General features: G+C 45.3%; 1 protein-coding gene across 1 annotated transcript in view; it reads left to right on the forward strand.

Moving 5' to 3' along the window:
* The window catches only part of CPLX1 (complexin 1), a 124241-nt gene extending 118887 nt beyond the window's left edge, over positions 1 to 5354 (forward strand). Inside the window, exon 4 of the mRNA XM_068667331.1 lies at positions 567 to 5354. Within this exon, the coding sequence (XP_068523432.1) occupies positions 567 to 764 (198 nt within the window). The 3' untranslated portion in view covers positions 765 to 5354. The remainder of the gene's footprint in view (positions 1 to 566) is intronic.
* Positions 5355 to 14484: the final 9130 nt, after the last annotated feature.

Below are 14484 nucleotides of genomic sequence, written 5' to 3' on the forward strand. Positions count from 1 at the left end.
ATACAGTCAGAGTTTCTTATGAAGGTTTGTTTTCATTGAGATGTCCTTCTGTCCCATTTATACCAAAAGAACAGGGATGGGCTGGTATAGAAAATCTCTCACATGAGAATGTCTAAAACTGTCATCTTTACTGCGCTCTGTCCTTTCTGGTTTGCTTTATTTTGTTGAGAATAGTTTTTTGTGTGTTTCTGTTTTGTTTTGTTTGTTTCTGAAATTGGAAGTCAGACTTGGTAATAGAACAGGGTAGGTTCAACAGCAGCAGAGTAACAGCCCAAAACTGTATTAACACACGCAGCTATTATTGTCTTTGTTAAACCCACAGCTATATAGTCCCAGATTCTCTGCCATGCTTGTTTCTGAATGATCTGAGCATCTGACCATCCTGTCTGGAGAGAGCTGCCCATCCACTGGGCTGCATATAGGGAAGAGTTGTTAGGACTGATAATTTGGGGGTCTGTGAAGAAACAAAAGCAGCGATGTGCATATGAGGCACCATGAGTGATGGCTGCCTTCATCTGCCATCCCATCCAGTGTGTGACTGACAATGTGTTCTCTCTCTCCTGCAGTATGGGATAAAGAAGAAGGAGGAAAAGGAAGCAGAGGCCCAGGCTGCACTGGAAGCTAATGCTGAAGGGAGTCTGACGCGTCCAAAGAAGGCGATCCCTCCTGGCTGTGGGGACGAGGAGGAGGAGGAAGAAGAGAGCATTCTAGACACAGTCATCAAATACCTACCAGGGCCCCTGCAGGACATGTTCAAGAAGTGATAGCTGCAGACTGTTAGATGGGCACTAACAGTACTGCAAAGGATTTCTCTTTTGCCCAATGGGGATTTACAATCTTGCCATCCATCACGCAGCCCTGCCCACCTCTATCCTCTACTGCTCACTAGGAGTTCCTTCGCTTCCCATTCCCCTCTGCCTATTCCCTTTCCCTCTTACCCCAGGACTCATCTATTCCTTTTTTGTACATAGTCATATCCAGTAGATGCCTCTGAATGGATGTAAAGATTAAAAAGCTGCAGACTACACAACTTTTATTATAAGCCATAGTAATATGTATGTTAAATAAGGCAACTGTACATTAAGCATAGAAAAGGAACAACCTCACATGCATTTTGACCCAAAGCAGGAAGAAGTGTTCACTGAGTGTGAACAGTGGCCTCTTTAATTTTCTTTAATTAATTATTATTATTATTATTATTATTATTATTATTATTATTATTATTATTATTGATGATAATTATTAGTTATTTTTATTACTGTTCTTGTTGATTGGGTCACACTAGCCATTTGTTGTTGACCACATCTGCCCTTGGAAATAATGTCTCAGTTCTCCCGTGGAATCAGAGCTTTTCAGTTTTAATTCCATCACTGGCATAAATAAGAGATTATTTGGAAGGTAAATCATGCATGGCTTACACAGCTGACATCACTCAGAACTGTGGAAGTAGTGAGTCATCTGCCTTCAGATGCTGGCAGAAGTTAAATGCCTCAGAATCTAAGCAAGAGTCATGCCACTTTGGGAATTAGCCATACACTTAACTTGAAGGAGTAGATTTGGTCTGACAGGTGCCATACAGAGAGCTGGAACCACAGTGGGGTGTGGGGTGCTCTCTTAAAGGACCTTCCCACCCCTTTGAAGTCAATGTCCAAGAATTTTGGTCACTCTAATTATCTAAACTTCCTCTTTCTGCCTAGTGCTGTAGTCTGCAATCTCATTCCCAGCAGTGCTTTCAGGACAGACGTTCGCTCTGCAGAATATTGTTACTGCTGTGTCCTGCCCACCCTTCTCTGCAGCTGTGGAAGAGAGTGGTGGCCTGAAGATATGGCCCTGAAGATCCTGAGATCTTACATTTGCCTCCTTTGTCTCATGCTAAGTTACTCTGCTGCCTTGAGGAGATGACTTATTTTTCTGCCCCATTTTCTCCAGCTGTAAAATGTAGGTTTCAGTCAATACCTACTGTAAAGGGACATAGTAAGGATGAATTGCACAATGCTCCTCTAGTGCTGTGCAGGAGCTAATTAGTATTATAACAGTGAGGGGCATCCATTGATTCTAGTAAGGTAGGAAAAAATCTCTCTATTATCTTGAAAGCCTTTCCTAGACACAGATGTTTTCCAGTACAGTGCTACAAGCACTGAGTAACTGCAAAAGAAAAGCCAAGTTCTACTGGAGAAGTTGACTTGCTAGTCCACATATGCAGTTGCATATACAAACAGACTTATTTTGAACACAGTCACTTACTAAGTTACCTGGCCTGTTACCTGAAGAGCTGCTCCTATGTTTTTGCATGTGGCCACATCTCTACATAGCTGCTGCAAGAGCATCACAGCATCCCTGTCTCACAATCTTGTAGGAGAATCGTTGTTTGCCTGGCAAAATTAGCATTGTTTGTTCCTGTTATGGGATCAACATATCCTTCTTAAGTACCTGGAACAGATTTAGAAGCAAATATATGCTTTCTACTGACAACAAAAAGGAATGCAATCTGAAATACCTCATTATGTACCTAAAATAAAACATTTTACTCCAATTGAACTTCTTTACTTCACTTGTTCAGCACAACTGAGTTTAGGCAAAGATTCCAGTACTTCCCTGAATAAATTTTAAAAGGTATTTATCATCCTTTCAAGGTAGCAGAAGCATCATTGTTAAGGCTTGTTACCTTAACTATGTAAACTAATATGAACTAATGTGAACTCTGTCTTTTAGCACATCTCTAAGTAAGAAAAAGCTTTTATGATACAAAAGAAATATTTTTTGTCCTCCTCATCCATTTACTATTTGGGTGTACCAGCAGTCCTCACTGCTTCCCAATTGGCTTCAGTCCTAAAGTTCTACTAAACCCAAGGTGGAGGCTGAGGATATTTGATCTGCAAGTCAGAACCAGCTGATAAAGAAGCAACCTGTTTCAAGTTGGATCTGCAAACAAGACACATTCAGTCTTGTTCACGCCGCCATGGGTTTTGCAGGGAAGACAGAAGGCAGGTTTTACTCTTTCAGATAATGTTGGTGGGTTTTTTTGCCCTAACTTTCATTTAAAGCAAGATGAGTCTCCTGCTAAGACTTTAATGACCCAGAACACTCTTTATCTCTTTATCAATGCTTGGGTATGGCACAGTAGTGCTGAGCAATTTATCATTTTCCAGGGAGAGTGTCCTGCTCACCCCATGCAAATTCAGCAACTACTAATTTCAGCCTGTTTAAGTAGACCTCAAAGAACTGAAAACTCCCCTGTCACAGAGGCAGCAGCTATTTTTGGTGCTCTGAGAGGGAACTAAATCCAACACCCCTGAAAAATAAAAGGCAGACAGCCAGGCTCTTTGCTTCAGCCACTCATTGGCAGTGAAATCTACTGACATGCCAACATCAAAACTTCCGAAAAACTCTGACAAATGTCAGTGGCCTATGTTCTCTAAAGTATAAGTAGAAGCAGCATACATGTGCCCTTGCTGAAAGGAATATATCTGTTCCTATTCTCCCCTGGCCTTGTTCTGGAGGAGTCTACAATCAATCAATCAATCAAACAAACGATCAAACAAGAAGATGATCTTGTTCTGCTTTGCTTTGGGCTTTCTCTAAAACTTGCTTGTTGACCTTTCCCTAGCCCCCATCATGGACTCACCTCTTCACCCAGCCAAATACTGTCCCTGGGGTAGAATCAGGGTTTGCTGCCCGGTCTTCTATTTATTGGAGGGTACTGCCAGTTGTTGATTGTTGTTTTTCACAGTGTCACTTGCACCTTGATGGACACGTGTGTGCACATGTGTGTGGAAGATGAAGAAAAGAGAGAAGAGAGGGTCAGCAGGGATAGAAAGGAGGAGTATTTGGTATCTTTTTTTTTTTCCTAAGTGCGCCTCAACAGCTGTGTCATTGACTGATTGGTCTAAGTCAGGATCTTGCATGGCCTGTGCTCAAATATCACAAGTAAGTAGTGGTATTTCTGCACTCAGAGTATTAAAAATAAGGTATTTTATTCTGTGAGCTGAGCTCCTGAGCTGTGGGAACATCCAGACCCAAACTCTGAAAAAGGCCATGAGAACTCTGAGCTGAGTTTAGTACACTGCAAGCCAGGCTCACAGAGCAGGAGGGAAAGGAGAGGTGTCTTGTTAAGTAATGCTTGCTGAGTGTTTTTCATTGGGGGAGCTTCCCAGCCCAGCTGTGCCGTCACTTCTTTACCTTAGCTCTCCAGACCGACAGCAGCCCGTTTTTCATGGACAGCACAGAGCTCAGTCAGGTGTGAACTGCTGGTTTTCCTTTTATTTTTCCTTTTCTTTCAATAAACACCCGTGACAGAAGACCTACCACAGGTACGGGGCAGTTTTTACTTGTTTTTGCATCACATAACTTTTGGCACCTTGCATGAGTTCTGGGCTTCTCCCAAATTCATTCCTCCCTCCCCAAAATGCCTAAGCTACTCAGAACAGACTCAAAAGCAGGCACTGCCCCCTCCCTGGTGCCCACCCATTTCCCTTCCCACCCTGAACTGCCAACACGGTGCCTGACACCTTTGGCACATGTATGGATGTGAGAAGCATTGTCTCAGACACCTTCCCCCTCAGCACTCAAGCAGGTGTTGAAGAACTTAAGACCAAAGAGAAGTATGGTTCATTGTTTGGATTCTGAATTTCTCTTTGTCATTTCATGCCATTGTTTTATTTGCATTTCTGGTCTGTTCAAACTCAGGTAAATGAGTTTTGTTTGTTGCTGTTGTTGTTGGTTTTTCTTTTCTTTTCTTTTTTTTTTTTTTTTTCCATTTTGTTCTGCTTTTTGTTATGTTTTGTTTGGGGGGAGGGTTGTTGAATAGTTTTTATTTACACTGAAAGGTCGGTGGCTACACACTGCAGCCGTTTTCCTCCACAGCTCCAAGACCTTTCTGGCTACTAAAAAAAAGTCAAAGGGCCTCCACCTTTTGGAGGGCAGATAATTGAGTTTGCCATTGACCTTTGTGAACTCACATATATCTTTAGAGAAAGCCATATGAAATCAGACTGCAATATTGATTATGAATGATACTCTTGTGTTTAAAATAAAATGAGATACGAGATCATGTGCTAGATCACTTTGGAGTTCCTCTGTCTATGTTTCTAGTACCGTATGTTGGCTTAGGTCCTTCCTAGCCCCTCTCCTTCATCAAGAAACACCATACCAATGCTGCTGAATACATCTTTTTGCCAAGCTTACTGTGCTAGAATAAGCGTTGTTAGAAATCAGCTGTTGTGACCTCAAAGTAACGTCTTATGTATCTGAAACTTGTCTGTATCCATTCTGAATATGTTATCAAGATACCGTTTCTTCATGTGCTGAGTTAGTAAAATGTTTCAGTACCGCCATTAAAAAAATTGCTCGTTTTCTCTCTCTCCCCCTCTCTCTCTCGCTCACACACATGCACAGAGCAAAACTCAATCTAACAATGCATTTTCTAGTAGAAATGCTTCCCAGCGTTCTTTACGATGCATGCAGTACCCTCCAAGCAGCCAGATTATTTGAAGTAGAATCTTTGTGAATGTAAATTTCATTTGTTATTTGCCTGCTACTTTTTCCTGCATGATGTGGGTAAATGGTATGATGTTCTTTTTAAATGGAATCACAGACAATAAAAGAAGAAAAAAAAACAAACAAACATAAAGGTGATTTCATACATTTTTCCAGTGCTTTCCTGTGAAATTCCTACCAGGCTACAGTGGGAAATGAATGAAAGTAATGTTGTGGATGCACAAATAGAACAGAAACATAACCAAGGAGAAACATGGACATTATTTTAATGGAGGTATTTACTTATTAATTTGTCAAAAACTGATAAGATTTGGCATCTAGATATGAATATCACAATTTTAAAATAAGTTTTGCTATTACATATTTGTCTTTAGGAAGAACAGAGCAGCATTCCTGTGAACAAACTACAGTCATCTGACCATGGTTATGTGCAAGCATGTTTGAATCTTAAAATCAAAAGAGTGAAAAACTGATTTGCAATGATAACAACTTTACCACTGGATCCAGAACTTGTGATATACATAAAACTCACTGAGTGGCAAGTTGCACACAGCTTATCCTCATTTTACTGCCTCAGGGACAAGTCAGAAGTTGTGATGTTCAACATAAAACTACTGCATCACATTAGAAAAAAAGAAAGTGAAATAAACATCTCAAAGGAAATATTGATACTTTTTCCCATAGGAAAACTCTTCTTTGGCACTATTGCATGCAGGAGGGTTTTTTTTTATTATTCTTTTAATTCATTTTTTATTTTTACAATCAGAAGATACAACCACAAGGTTTTCACGGAGAATCAGCCCATATTACTTGCATCCCACAACACTTACTCAGACTGAGCCCAGTGCTGCTGTGACCAATACATGCCAGTGTCACTGCCACCTGGGTTTGCAGGGGCAAGCTCTTTATTTGCTCTAAGCTCCATGTGAGATCTGTGTTTGAGTAAATTAACAGACCAAGAAGGTACTTTTCACTGGCTCCCCTAAGAAACAGCCAGCTTGAGGAACCCCCGTTCCCTGCACCGTGGCTTCTTCCCCACACATGTAGAGCATGAGACTTAATCTCAGGGTTGACTGTGGTGGTTTTACTTGGGTGAGCAGCTGAGCTCTCCACAGACCCCCTGCTCCTGCGTGGGCTCCTCTCCACGGGCTGCAGCTCCGGCCCGGGGCCTGCTCCTGCGGGGGCTCTCCATGGGCCGCAGCCTCCTCCAGGCCACATCCACCTGCTCCAGCGGGGGCTCCTCCACCCATGGGGGGGCTGCAGCGTGGAGATCTGCTCCATGGGGGACCCATGGGCTGCAGGGGGACAGCCTGCTCCACCAGGGGCCTCTCCCTGCACAGCCCGCAGGGGAACTGCTGCTGCCTGCCTGCCTGCAGCACCTCCTGCCCTCCTGCGGCACTGACCTTCGGGTCTTCAGGGATGCTTCCCACTCCTCACTCTCCCAGCTGCTGTGTAGCAGCATCTTTTTACCCCTTTTTAAATACGCTCTGACAGCGGAGCAGACAGCATCGCTTACTGGCTTGGGTCTGGCCAGTGGCAGGTCCCTTTGGAGCTGGCTCTGATCTGACATGGGGCGGTTGCTGGACTCCTCTCACAGAAACCACCCCTGCAACTCCCCACTATCAAAACCTTGCAACGTAAACCCACTACAACACAGAATAATCTTATCAGAGCAGCAGGTTCCAGGAAGAGGGTTCAGATACCAAAGAGGGAAAGCAGCTGATTTTGACAGGCTTCTATCTGCAGTGGAGGTAAATTATTTCTGGAATCAACATCTGCTTTATTATTAAAAATATGCAGAAAGATAATTCCAGTAATTAGGCTGGTGCAATCTACTTTTCCCCACTTTAAAAGCACACTTTGTCAGGTGAAACATTCTTGAGTGGAACACGAAGAAATCAGCAGGCAAATCATGAGTGGTTATGGTGAAAAAGCACTCCAGTGATGGAGGTGCCGTAACTTCCAGAGTGATCTCTGTTCGAGACATTAGTTTTAGAATGCAATGTTCTGCCTGCTTACAAGCTCCCAGTGCTCACTGACAGCAATGGAGGCACAGACTACATTCTCGGGGAAGATATCCAACTTCCAGATGAAAAGCCAATACGACATTGTACGAATGCACAGAACGGCATAGTGTCATCATTGTGTACTGGCATACTAGGAGTATGCCAATTAAAAAATATCAGCCAGGATTTTTAGTACTCTCTCTCCAAACTCCTCCTCTTTCCATGTAAAACAAGACTATAACTGCACTTGGCTATTCCCTGTTGACAGTGGCTCTGCTACATCCTGTCTCTGGCGATTTTAGAGATGTCTTGAGATGGGCAGTGAAGCTACAACGTAAAAGGCAAATGGCTAGAGCATGTGATGTCACATACCCATACTCTCTTGAACTTTCAGTATTTAAAGGGATGCAGAATTCTGCTAGGTCTGTGGAATGGCAACCTTTTTTTTTCTTTCAGATTTTCTTAATATTTTCTTAATCATATTGTTCTGTTAGGAGGTCAGATTTAGCAGTATATTAGGCAAGCTCAGCTATTAGCTGCAGCAGCTAAGATTTTTTTTTTTTTTGAGTTAGAAAAAGGCTTCTTTAAAACTTATGTGTCAAATGTTTCAGATGGGCTGTGAGTGATTTAGACCACAGCATGCAAAAAATGCCTGTCTAAAAATGTATTTCAGTTCTATTTCATTTTTAGATAAAAATAATTCTAAAATTCACACACACACACACAAAATCTTTCCAGTTTTTCAACTACTGGTTCTAGAAGAAGACAAAACCAAGCAAAGGCCAGGTTGCATAGGAAAGGAAATTGTGTGTTGATATGGAATTAATGTATTAAAACTATTGTGCGTTGATATGGAATTAATGTATTAAAACTATCTGTTCTATTTCAACTTCCACTTGCTCAGTGCTGAAAATAGCCAGAGTATGTGTACAATCACTTCAAACTTGGTTATCTAAGCCATTGCTCCGAAGCCCACGCATGATTGAGCTGGGACTCTTTACTAATACGGTTCCTTAGACAGATAATCTGTGAATTTTCTGCGTACAGGGACCCAATATCTAGCATTTGGCTTTTAAACTGTTGAAAATGAGACACCTTTCCAAATTTCTCTATCTTATCAACAGCTGAACAGATGCTCATCAGATATTCAGTCCTCAGCCACAAAGAATCCCCTTTTATTGTGAAGACTCAGCATGGCAAATCACAGTCCATATGTGAACATTTCAGATGTATGCATTTATAAATGAATAGATTAATAGAAGTTATCTCTCTGAAAAACATCTTGGTGTAGAAACTCACTTGAGAGAATTGTGGGAAAAAATCCACTACTTTTATTTTTTTTTCCAAATAACACTTGAAGAAATTCTAGCATTTCTATTACCAACTGTTTTTGGACACACAGGTTACAGACTAAGAGCCATTTCTATTTAGAAGATTAAATGAAGAACTGGGTTTTACAGTGCTAAATGGGGATGAGACGCAAGGTGTGTGTTTTTTTTTTTTTCATGTAATGTTAGGGAATATCATTAAGAAGCTCCTAATGATGTCTTGTTTCTCTCTAAAAACAAGACACTTCATCTTCTGTGTGACTGCAGCCATTTTTAGTGTGGAGGTGAGCCAAACTAGCTTAAAAAGCTATGGCAAAGAGAGGAAAAATAAAATGTCCACTACTCTGTTAAAATCATAGGCTGGCAGATGGTGATTGCTCATGAGGGCTTTTTTAGGTCAGCTCAGCACAGCTCTGCACTACATTCAGGGGAAGAAAAATGAGAGCATTTTAATGGAAATTTCCTAAGCAGGGTGTATGAGTTCTCTCATTCACTGAGATTGTGAGGGTTAGGTTACAACTACAGGAGCACTAGTCATGAACAAGAACAGGCTGTGGAGAACCATACCCATGCACAGCACAAAGGAGCACACCGCCCAGTTATTAGAATACTTGAGAAGCCACAACTACAGTGCTCCCCATTTTCCCACAATGGTGAAGTGAGGATAAATATAATGATACTGATGCCTCTTTGAGATCTCCCAATAAGAACCACCCCAAAGCTGTAAGAGTTCTCTATGTATGCAGACTTTTCTAAGGACTCTTGCAACACATGTCAACATTATCCAAGGACCAAATGTCAGAAAGACTCTTGGGAGTGATGAGATTAAACAACTGAAAAAGATGCAACTTCCTAAGTTATTGTAGGCTATGACACCAACAAAATTACAGCAGACTAGGTGACAGACAGGTATTTAGATGTATTTATTGTTCAGATGAAAATCCATTTGCCTGCTATAAAGTCCACTACATACGTACATAAGTGCAGTGCATGGAGTCTCCCCTTAAACAGAATCACAGAATCATCTAGGTTGGGAGAGACCTACAAGATCATCGAGTCCAACCTCTGACCTAACACTAAAAAGTCTTCCACTAAACCATATCACTAAACTCTACATCTAAACGTCTTTTAAAGACTTCCAGGGATGGTGACTCCACCACTTTCCTGGCCAGCCCATTCCAATGCCTCACAGCCCTCTCGGTAAAAAAGTTTTTCCTAAGATCCCACCTAAAACACCCGTGGCACAACTTTAGCTCATTCCCCCTCGTCCTGTCACCAGGCACATGGGAGAACAGGCCAACCCGCACCTCGCTACAGCCTCCTTTAAGGTACCTGCAGAGAGCGATAAGGTCACCCCTGAGCCTCCTTTTCTCCAGGCTGAACAAGCCCAGCTCCCTCAGCTGCTCCTTGTAAGACTTGTTTTCCAGACCCCTCACCAGCTTTATTGCCCTTCTCTGGACCCTATCAAGCACCTCGATGCCCTTCTTGTAGCGAGAGGCCCAAAACTGAACACAGTACTCGAGGTGCGGCCTCACCAGAGCCGAGTACAGGGGGACGATCACCTCCCTAGCCCTGCTGGCCACACTGCTTCTGATACAAGCCAGGATGCTGTTGGCCTTCTTGGCCACCTGAGCACACTGCTGGCTCATATTCAGCCGACTATCAACCAATACTCCCAGGTCCTTCTCTGCCAGGCAGCTCTCCAACCACTCCTCTCCCAGCCTGTAGCTCTGCTTGGGGTTATTGTGCCCCAGGTGCAGGACCCAGCACTTGGCCTTGTTGAACTTCATGCAGTTGGCCTCAGCCCATCAGTCCAGCCCATCCAGATCCTCCTGCAGAGCCTTGCTGCCCTCGAGCAGATCGACACACGCACCTAACTTGGTGTCATCTGCAAACTTACTGAGGGTGCACTTGATCCCCTCATCCAGATCATTGATACAGATATGAAAGAGGACCAGCCCCAGTATCGAGCCCTGGGGAACGCCATTAGTGACTGGCCTCCAGCTGGACTTGACTTCATTCACCATAACTCTTTGGGCCCCGCTGTCCAGCCAATTTCTAATCCAACAAAGCGTGTGCCAGTCCAAGCCATGAGCAGCCAGTTTCTTGATGAGAATATTGTGGAGAACAGTGTCAAAAGCCTTACTGAAGTCAAGGTAGACCACATCCACAGCCTTTTACTCATCCATCCAGCACATCACTTTGTCATAGAAGGAGATCAGGCTCGTCAAGCAGGACCTGCCTTTCATAAACCCATGCTGACTGGGTCTGACTGCCTGGTTGCCCTGCAAGTGTCACAGGATGACACTGAAGATAATCTGCTCCATGAGCTTCCCTGGCACTGAGGTCAAACCCTCCTACTATCACAGGCACAGTAACCTCTGGTGGTTGCGCTTTGGGGGCTTTCTGATGAAAGGCTCAAGGTTTTATTCATTTTGTACTTCTCTCCGTTTTGCATATGCTCAGTCATTGTTTAATTGCTTCAGCAGTTTTGACCTTTTACATACTCAGCTAGCTTAGTTGGTTTAAGCTCTACTTTGGGCACCATTGTCACAACAGCATTGTTTCACGATGGTCAGGAGGCCTCTGTCAGTGCCACCATCAGGGGCACCCCAAGACCCTTCTGATATCACCCTCTGGCCTCACAAAAGGTCTTGGCTACAAATGCCCCGAGTGTGGCCCCTGCATCCAGTCCGGCTGGTGGGACTCAAAAGCTCGAGGTTCAACGGCTGGAAAGAGAGAGAGAGAGGTGGAGGTGTTGCTAGAGGCACACGCGAAGCCATCCTTGTTAAACACAAGCTATTGAGGTCCTTCGGTAATGTTCTCAAATGTATAGACATCTATGTACCTCATCCGTCCTAAGCATAGTCTTGCCAAGTATAACCTATCCTAAGTATACTTGCCATTCCAATAGCAACGTTTGCAAGCCATATGTAGAATGTTGACAGCTGCAGTACTCCAGACAACTTGGTTGAACCTAGAAAGCTAATGTCTCTGCTGCTAGAAGATTTTCTTCCTACTTCTATCTGCAGTAGTCCTGCTGGTGGCACTCGAGGCGTCGAGGTCCTGACGGCGACCCGCGAGGAAAGGGAGGTGCTGAGAGCCGCTGGCTGCTGCTAAGCACCTGGCACCAAGGCAGCCTCCCCCAGAGGACGACAATCTTCACGTCATGGCAGCTGCAGGCACCATGAACCAGTGGCCACAGCAGGAGCAGCCAGAGGAGGCTCCTGAGGACGAGACGTGCCGCATCTGCCTGGGCCAGATGACCAACGAAGCTCGCATCAACCCCTGCAGGCAATCCTTCTGCCTGGAGTGCATCCATCTACGGGCTGCAGAAAGAGACACCTACCCACTGTGCCTCAGGCACATCGCTGAGATCGTGTGCCTGCCTCGACAACCCCGTGGAAGGCTGCAGCGCAATGCACGGCTGGGGCAGCAGCGGCGGAGGAGCCCCTCAAGGTACCGGTCCCGCAGCGTCTCGCCCCAGCGCAGGGAGCGCAGCCCCGTCAAAGTGCAACAGCTCATCTGCAGCTGCTCCTGGCACAAGGAGCAGGACAGGCACAAGCTGCCACCATCCCTGCGGTTTGCCGATGCTGAGGACACAGACTGGCTACGTCGGGTCCCACAGGAGGTGCCGGGGTCTGGCGACCATGATGGCCGCCAGGCCAGGCCCCCTGCCTGAGCAGGCGGCTGGGCCTCACCTGGGGATGGGCTGGGGGTGGAAGCCACGATTACGCCAGGAATAAAATGATGACTGTTCCACCCTGTAAAGCCTCTGCCTGCACTTATTCCTGAATGTTTAACTCCCCCCAGACCCCCTGCTCCACGTGGGCTCCTCTCCACGGGCTGCAGCTCCGGCCCGGGGCCTGCTCCTGCGGGGGCTCTCCATGGGCCGCAGCCTCCTCCAGGCCACATCCACCTGCTCCACCGGGGGCTCCTCCACCCACGGGGGGGCTGCAGCGTGGAGATCTGCTCCATGGGGGACCCATGGGCTGCAGGGGGACAGCCTGCTCCACCAGGGGCCTCTCCCTGCACAGCCCGCAGGGGAACTGCTGCTGCCTGCCTGCCTGCAGCACCTCCTGTGGCACTCCCCTGGGGGCTGTAGGGCTGTTCCCTCACACTTTCACAATCCTCTCTCCCAGTTGCCATTGCACAGTAGTATTTTTTCTGTTTCTTAAATCTTCTCTCCCAGAGGCCCACCCAGCATCACTCCCTGGCTCAGCTCTGGCAGCAGCAGGTCCCTTTTGGAGCCATCTGGAGCTGGCTCTGCTCTGACACAGGGCAGCTGCTGGGCTCTGCTCACAGAAGCCACACTTGCAGATCCCCTGCTACCATGCTCTTTCCATGTAAACCCAATGCACCAGTCAGCATGACAAGCAATGCAAATGCAGAATTCATTGTGTACGACGACCTGTAGTCACTCTCAGTTAAATGAATGGAAGTTTCCAGTTACGACCAAAGGCCCCATGGAAGCCAGCTGGGCTGCAGGTTTGATGTAAACTACTGGACATATATGATACGGGAACAACATACCAGGGTTTCAGATATGGCACCAGCTGATGTCAGGGGATAAGCAGAGCCCTGTCCGTTGGGTCTTGCCTCCCAGCATACCTTCTGTGCCCTAACAAACACTATTGTCTGGTCAAGAGACCAGAAGGGAGGGAGAAAGCATTGCACCGACAAAGTGAATTATTATGCTAAAACACACCTGTCTACTAGTGGCTGTAAAAAGCTTCTTAAACCCTATCTCTCTTACCATGTAAATTACTGACTTCATTCTATCCAAAGACAGCACCAAAAGTTTGTTACTAAAATAAAGCAAAAGTGTGAGAAAGAACATTACTTAGAGTGCTATGGAAGAATGTGATGGGACAAGGAATGACTGCTCAGCAAGCCCAAGGGATTCAAATGAGGTGCTGGTAACTGATTCCTGCACTGCAGAGGCAAGTCTGAGGTAAATACTCATCCCAGCATTATCCCCTTCTATGGCTTCTGAGTCTCTCTGCACAGTCACTCTTGCTTGTGCCTCAGTTTGCTGAGCAGTTGGATACCTGCAATGACAAATTAAAGTGTTGTGTAAACCTGCGAAACTCAGCGCTTGGCTATGGACATACTGGTACTACCAACCAGTTCTGAGGCATTATGTGTTTATTTCTTCTGACAAGTGAACTCTGCCAGAAAACCCATGTGCTGTCCCCGCCCACCACAGAGGCCCAGCCCCAGGTCTGCCTGGTGACTAAGCAACATGCGGTCTTCTGTAAAGCACAGGCCCACTAGGCCCAGTCACATGCCTTCTCAAAACTCTCTCATTTTTGGAACATCAGGGGATGAAACATTTCCAGGTGCAAATGTTTTTGATCATCTCCATTCTTGTATTAAATAGCTCCATTGCCACAAATCTTTCCTGTGATGCCTCCATGAAAGCCCCTACACTGCTTGCAGGGTTCGTCCCTTCCCTGCCTCTCTGCTGTTGTAAAGCAATGACTTTCCCTCACAGAGCCAGTTCATATGATTAGTAGCTTTTTTGTTCCCTTGTTCCTTACCCCAGCCATCTCAGGCATGCTGAGAAGTCCTTCCCCAGAGCAGAGGAGGAGCTGAGGGGAATGGATTACAGGCAGTGAAGGCGACTCTGCTTGGCTTTCATTTGCAGATTT

Source organism: Anas acuta, chromosome Z (genome assembly GCF_963932015.1).
Source record: "Anas acuta chromosome Z, bAnaAcu1.1, whole genome shotgun sequence".
NCBI classification, from domain to species: Eukaryota; Metazoa; Chordata; class Aves; order Anseriformes; family Anatidae; genus Anas; species Anas acuta.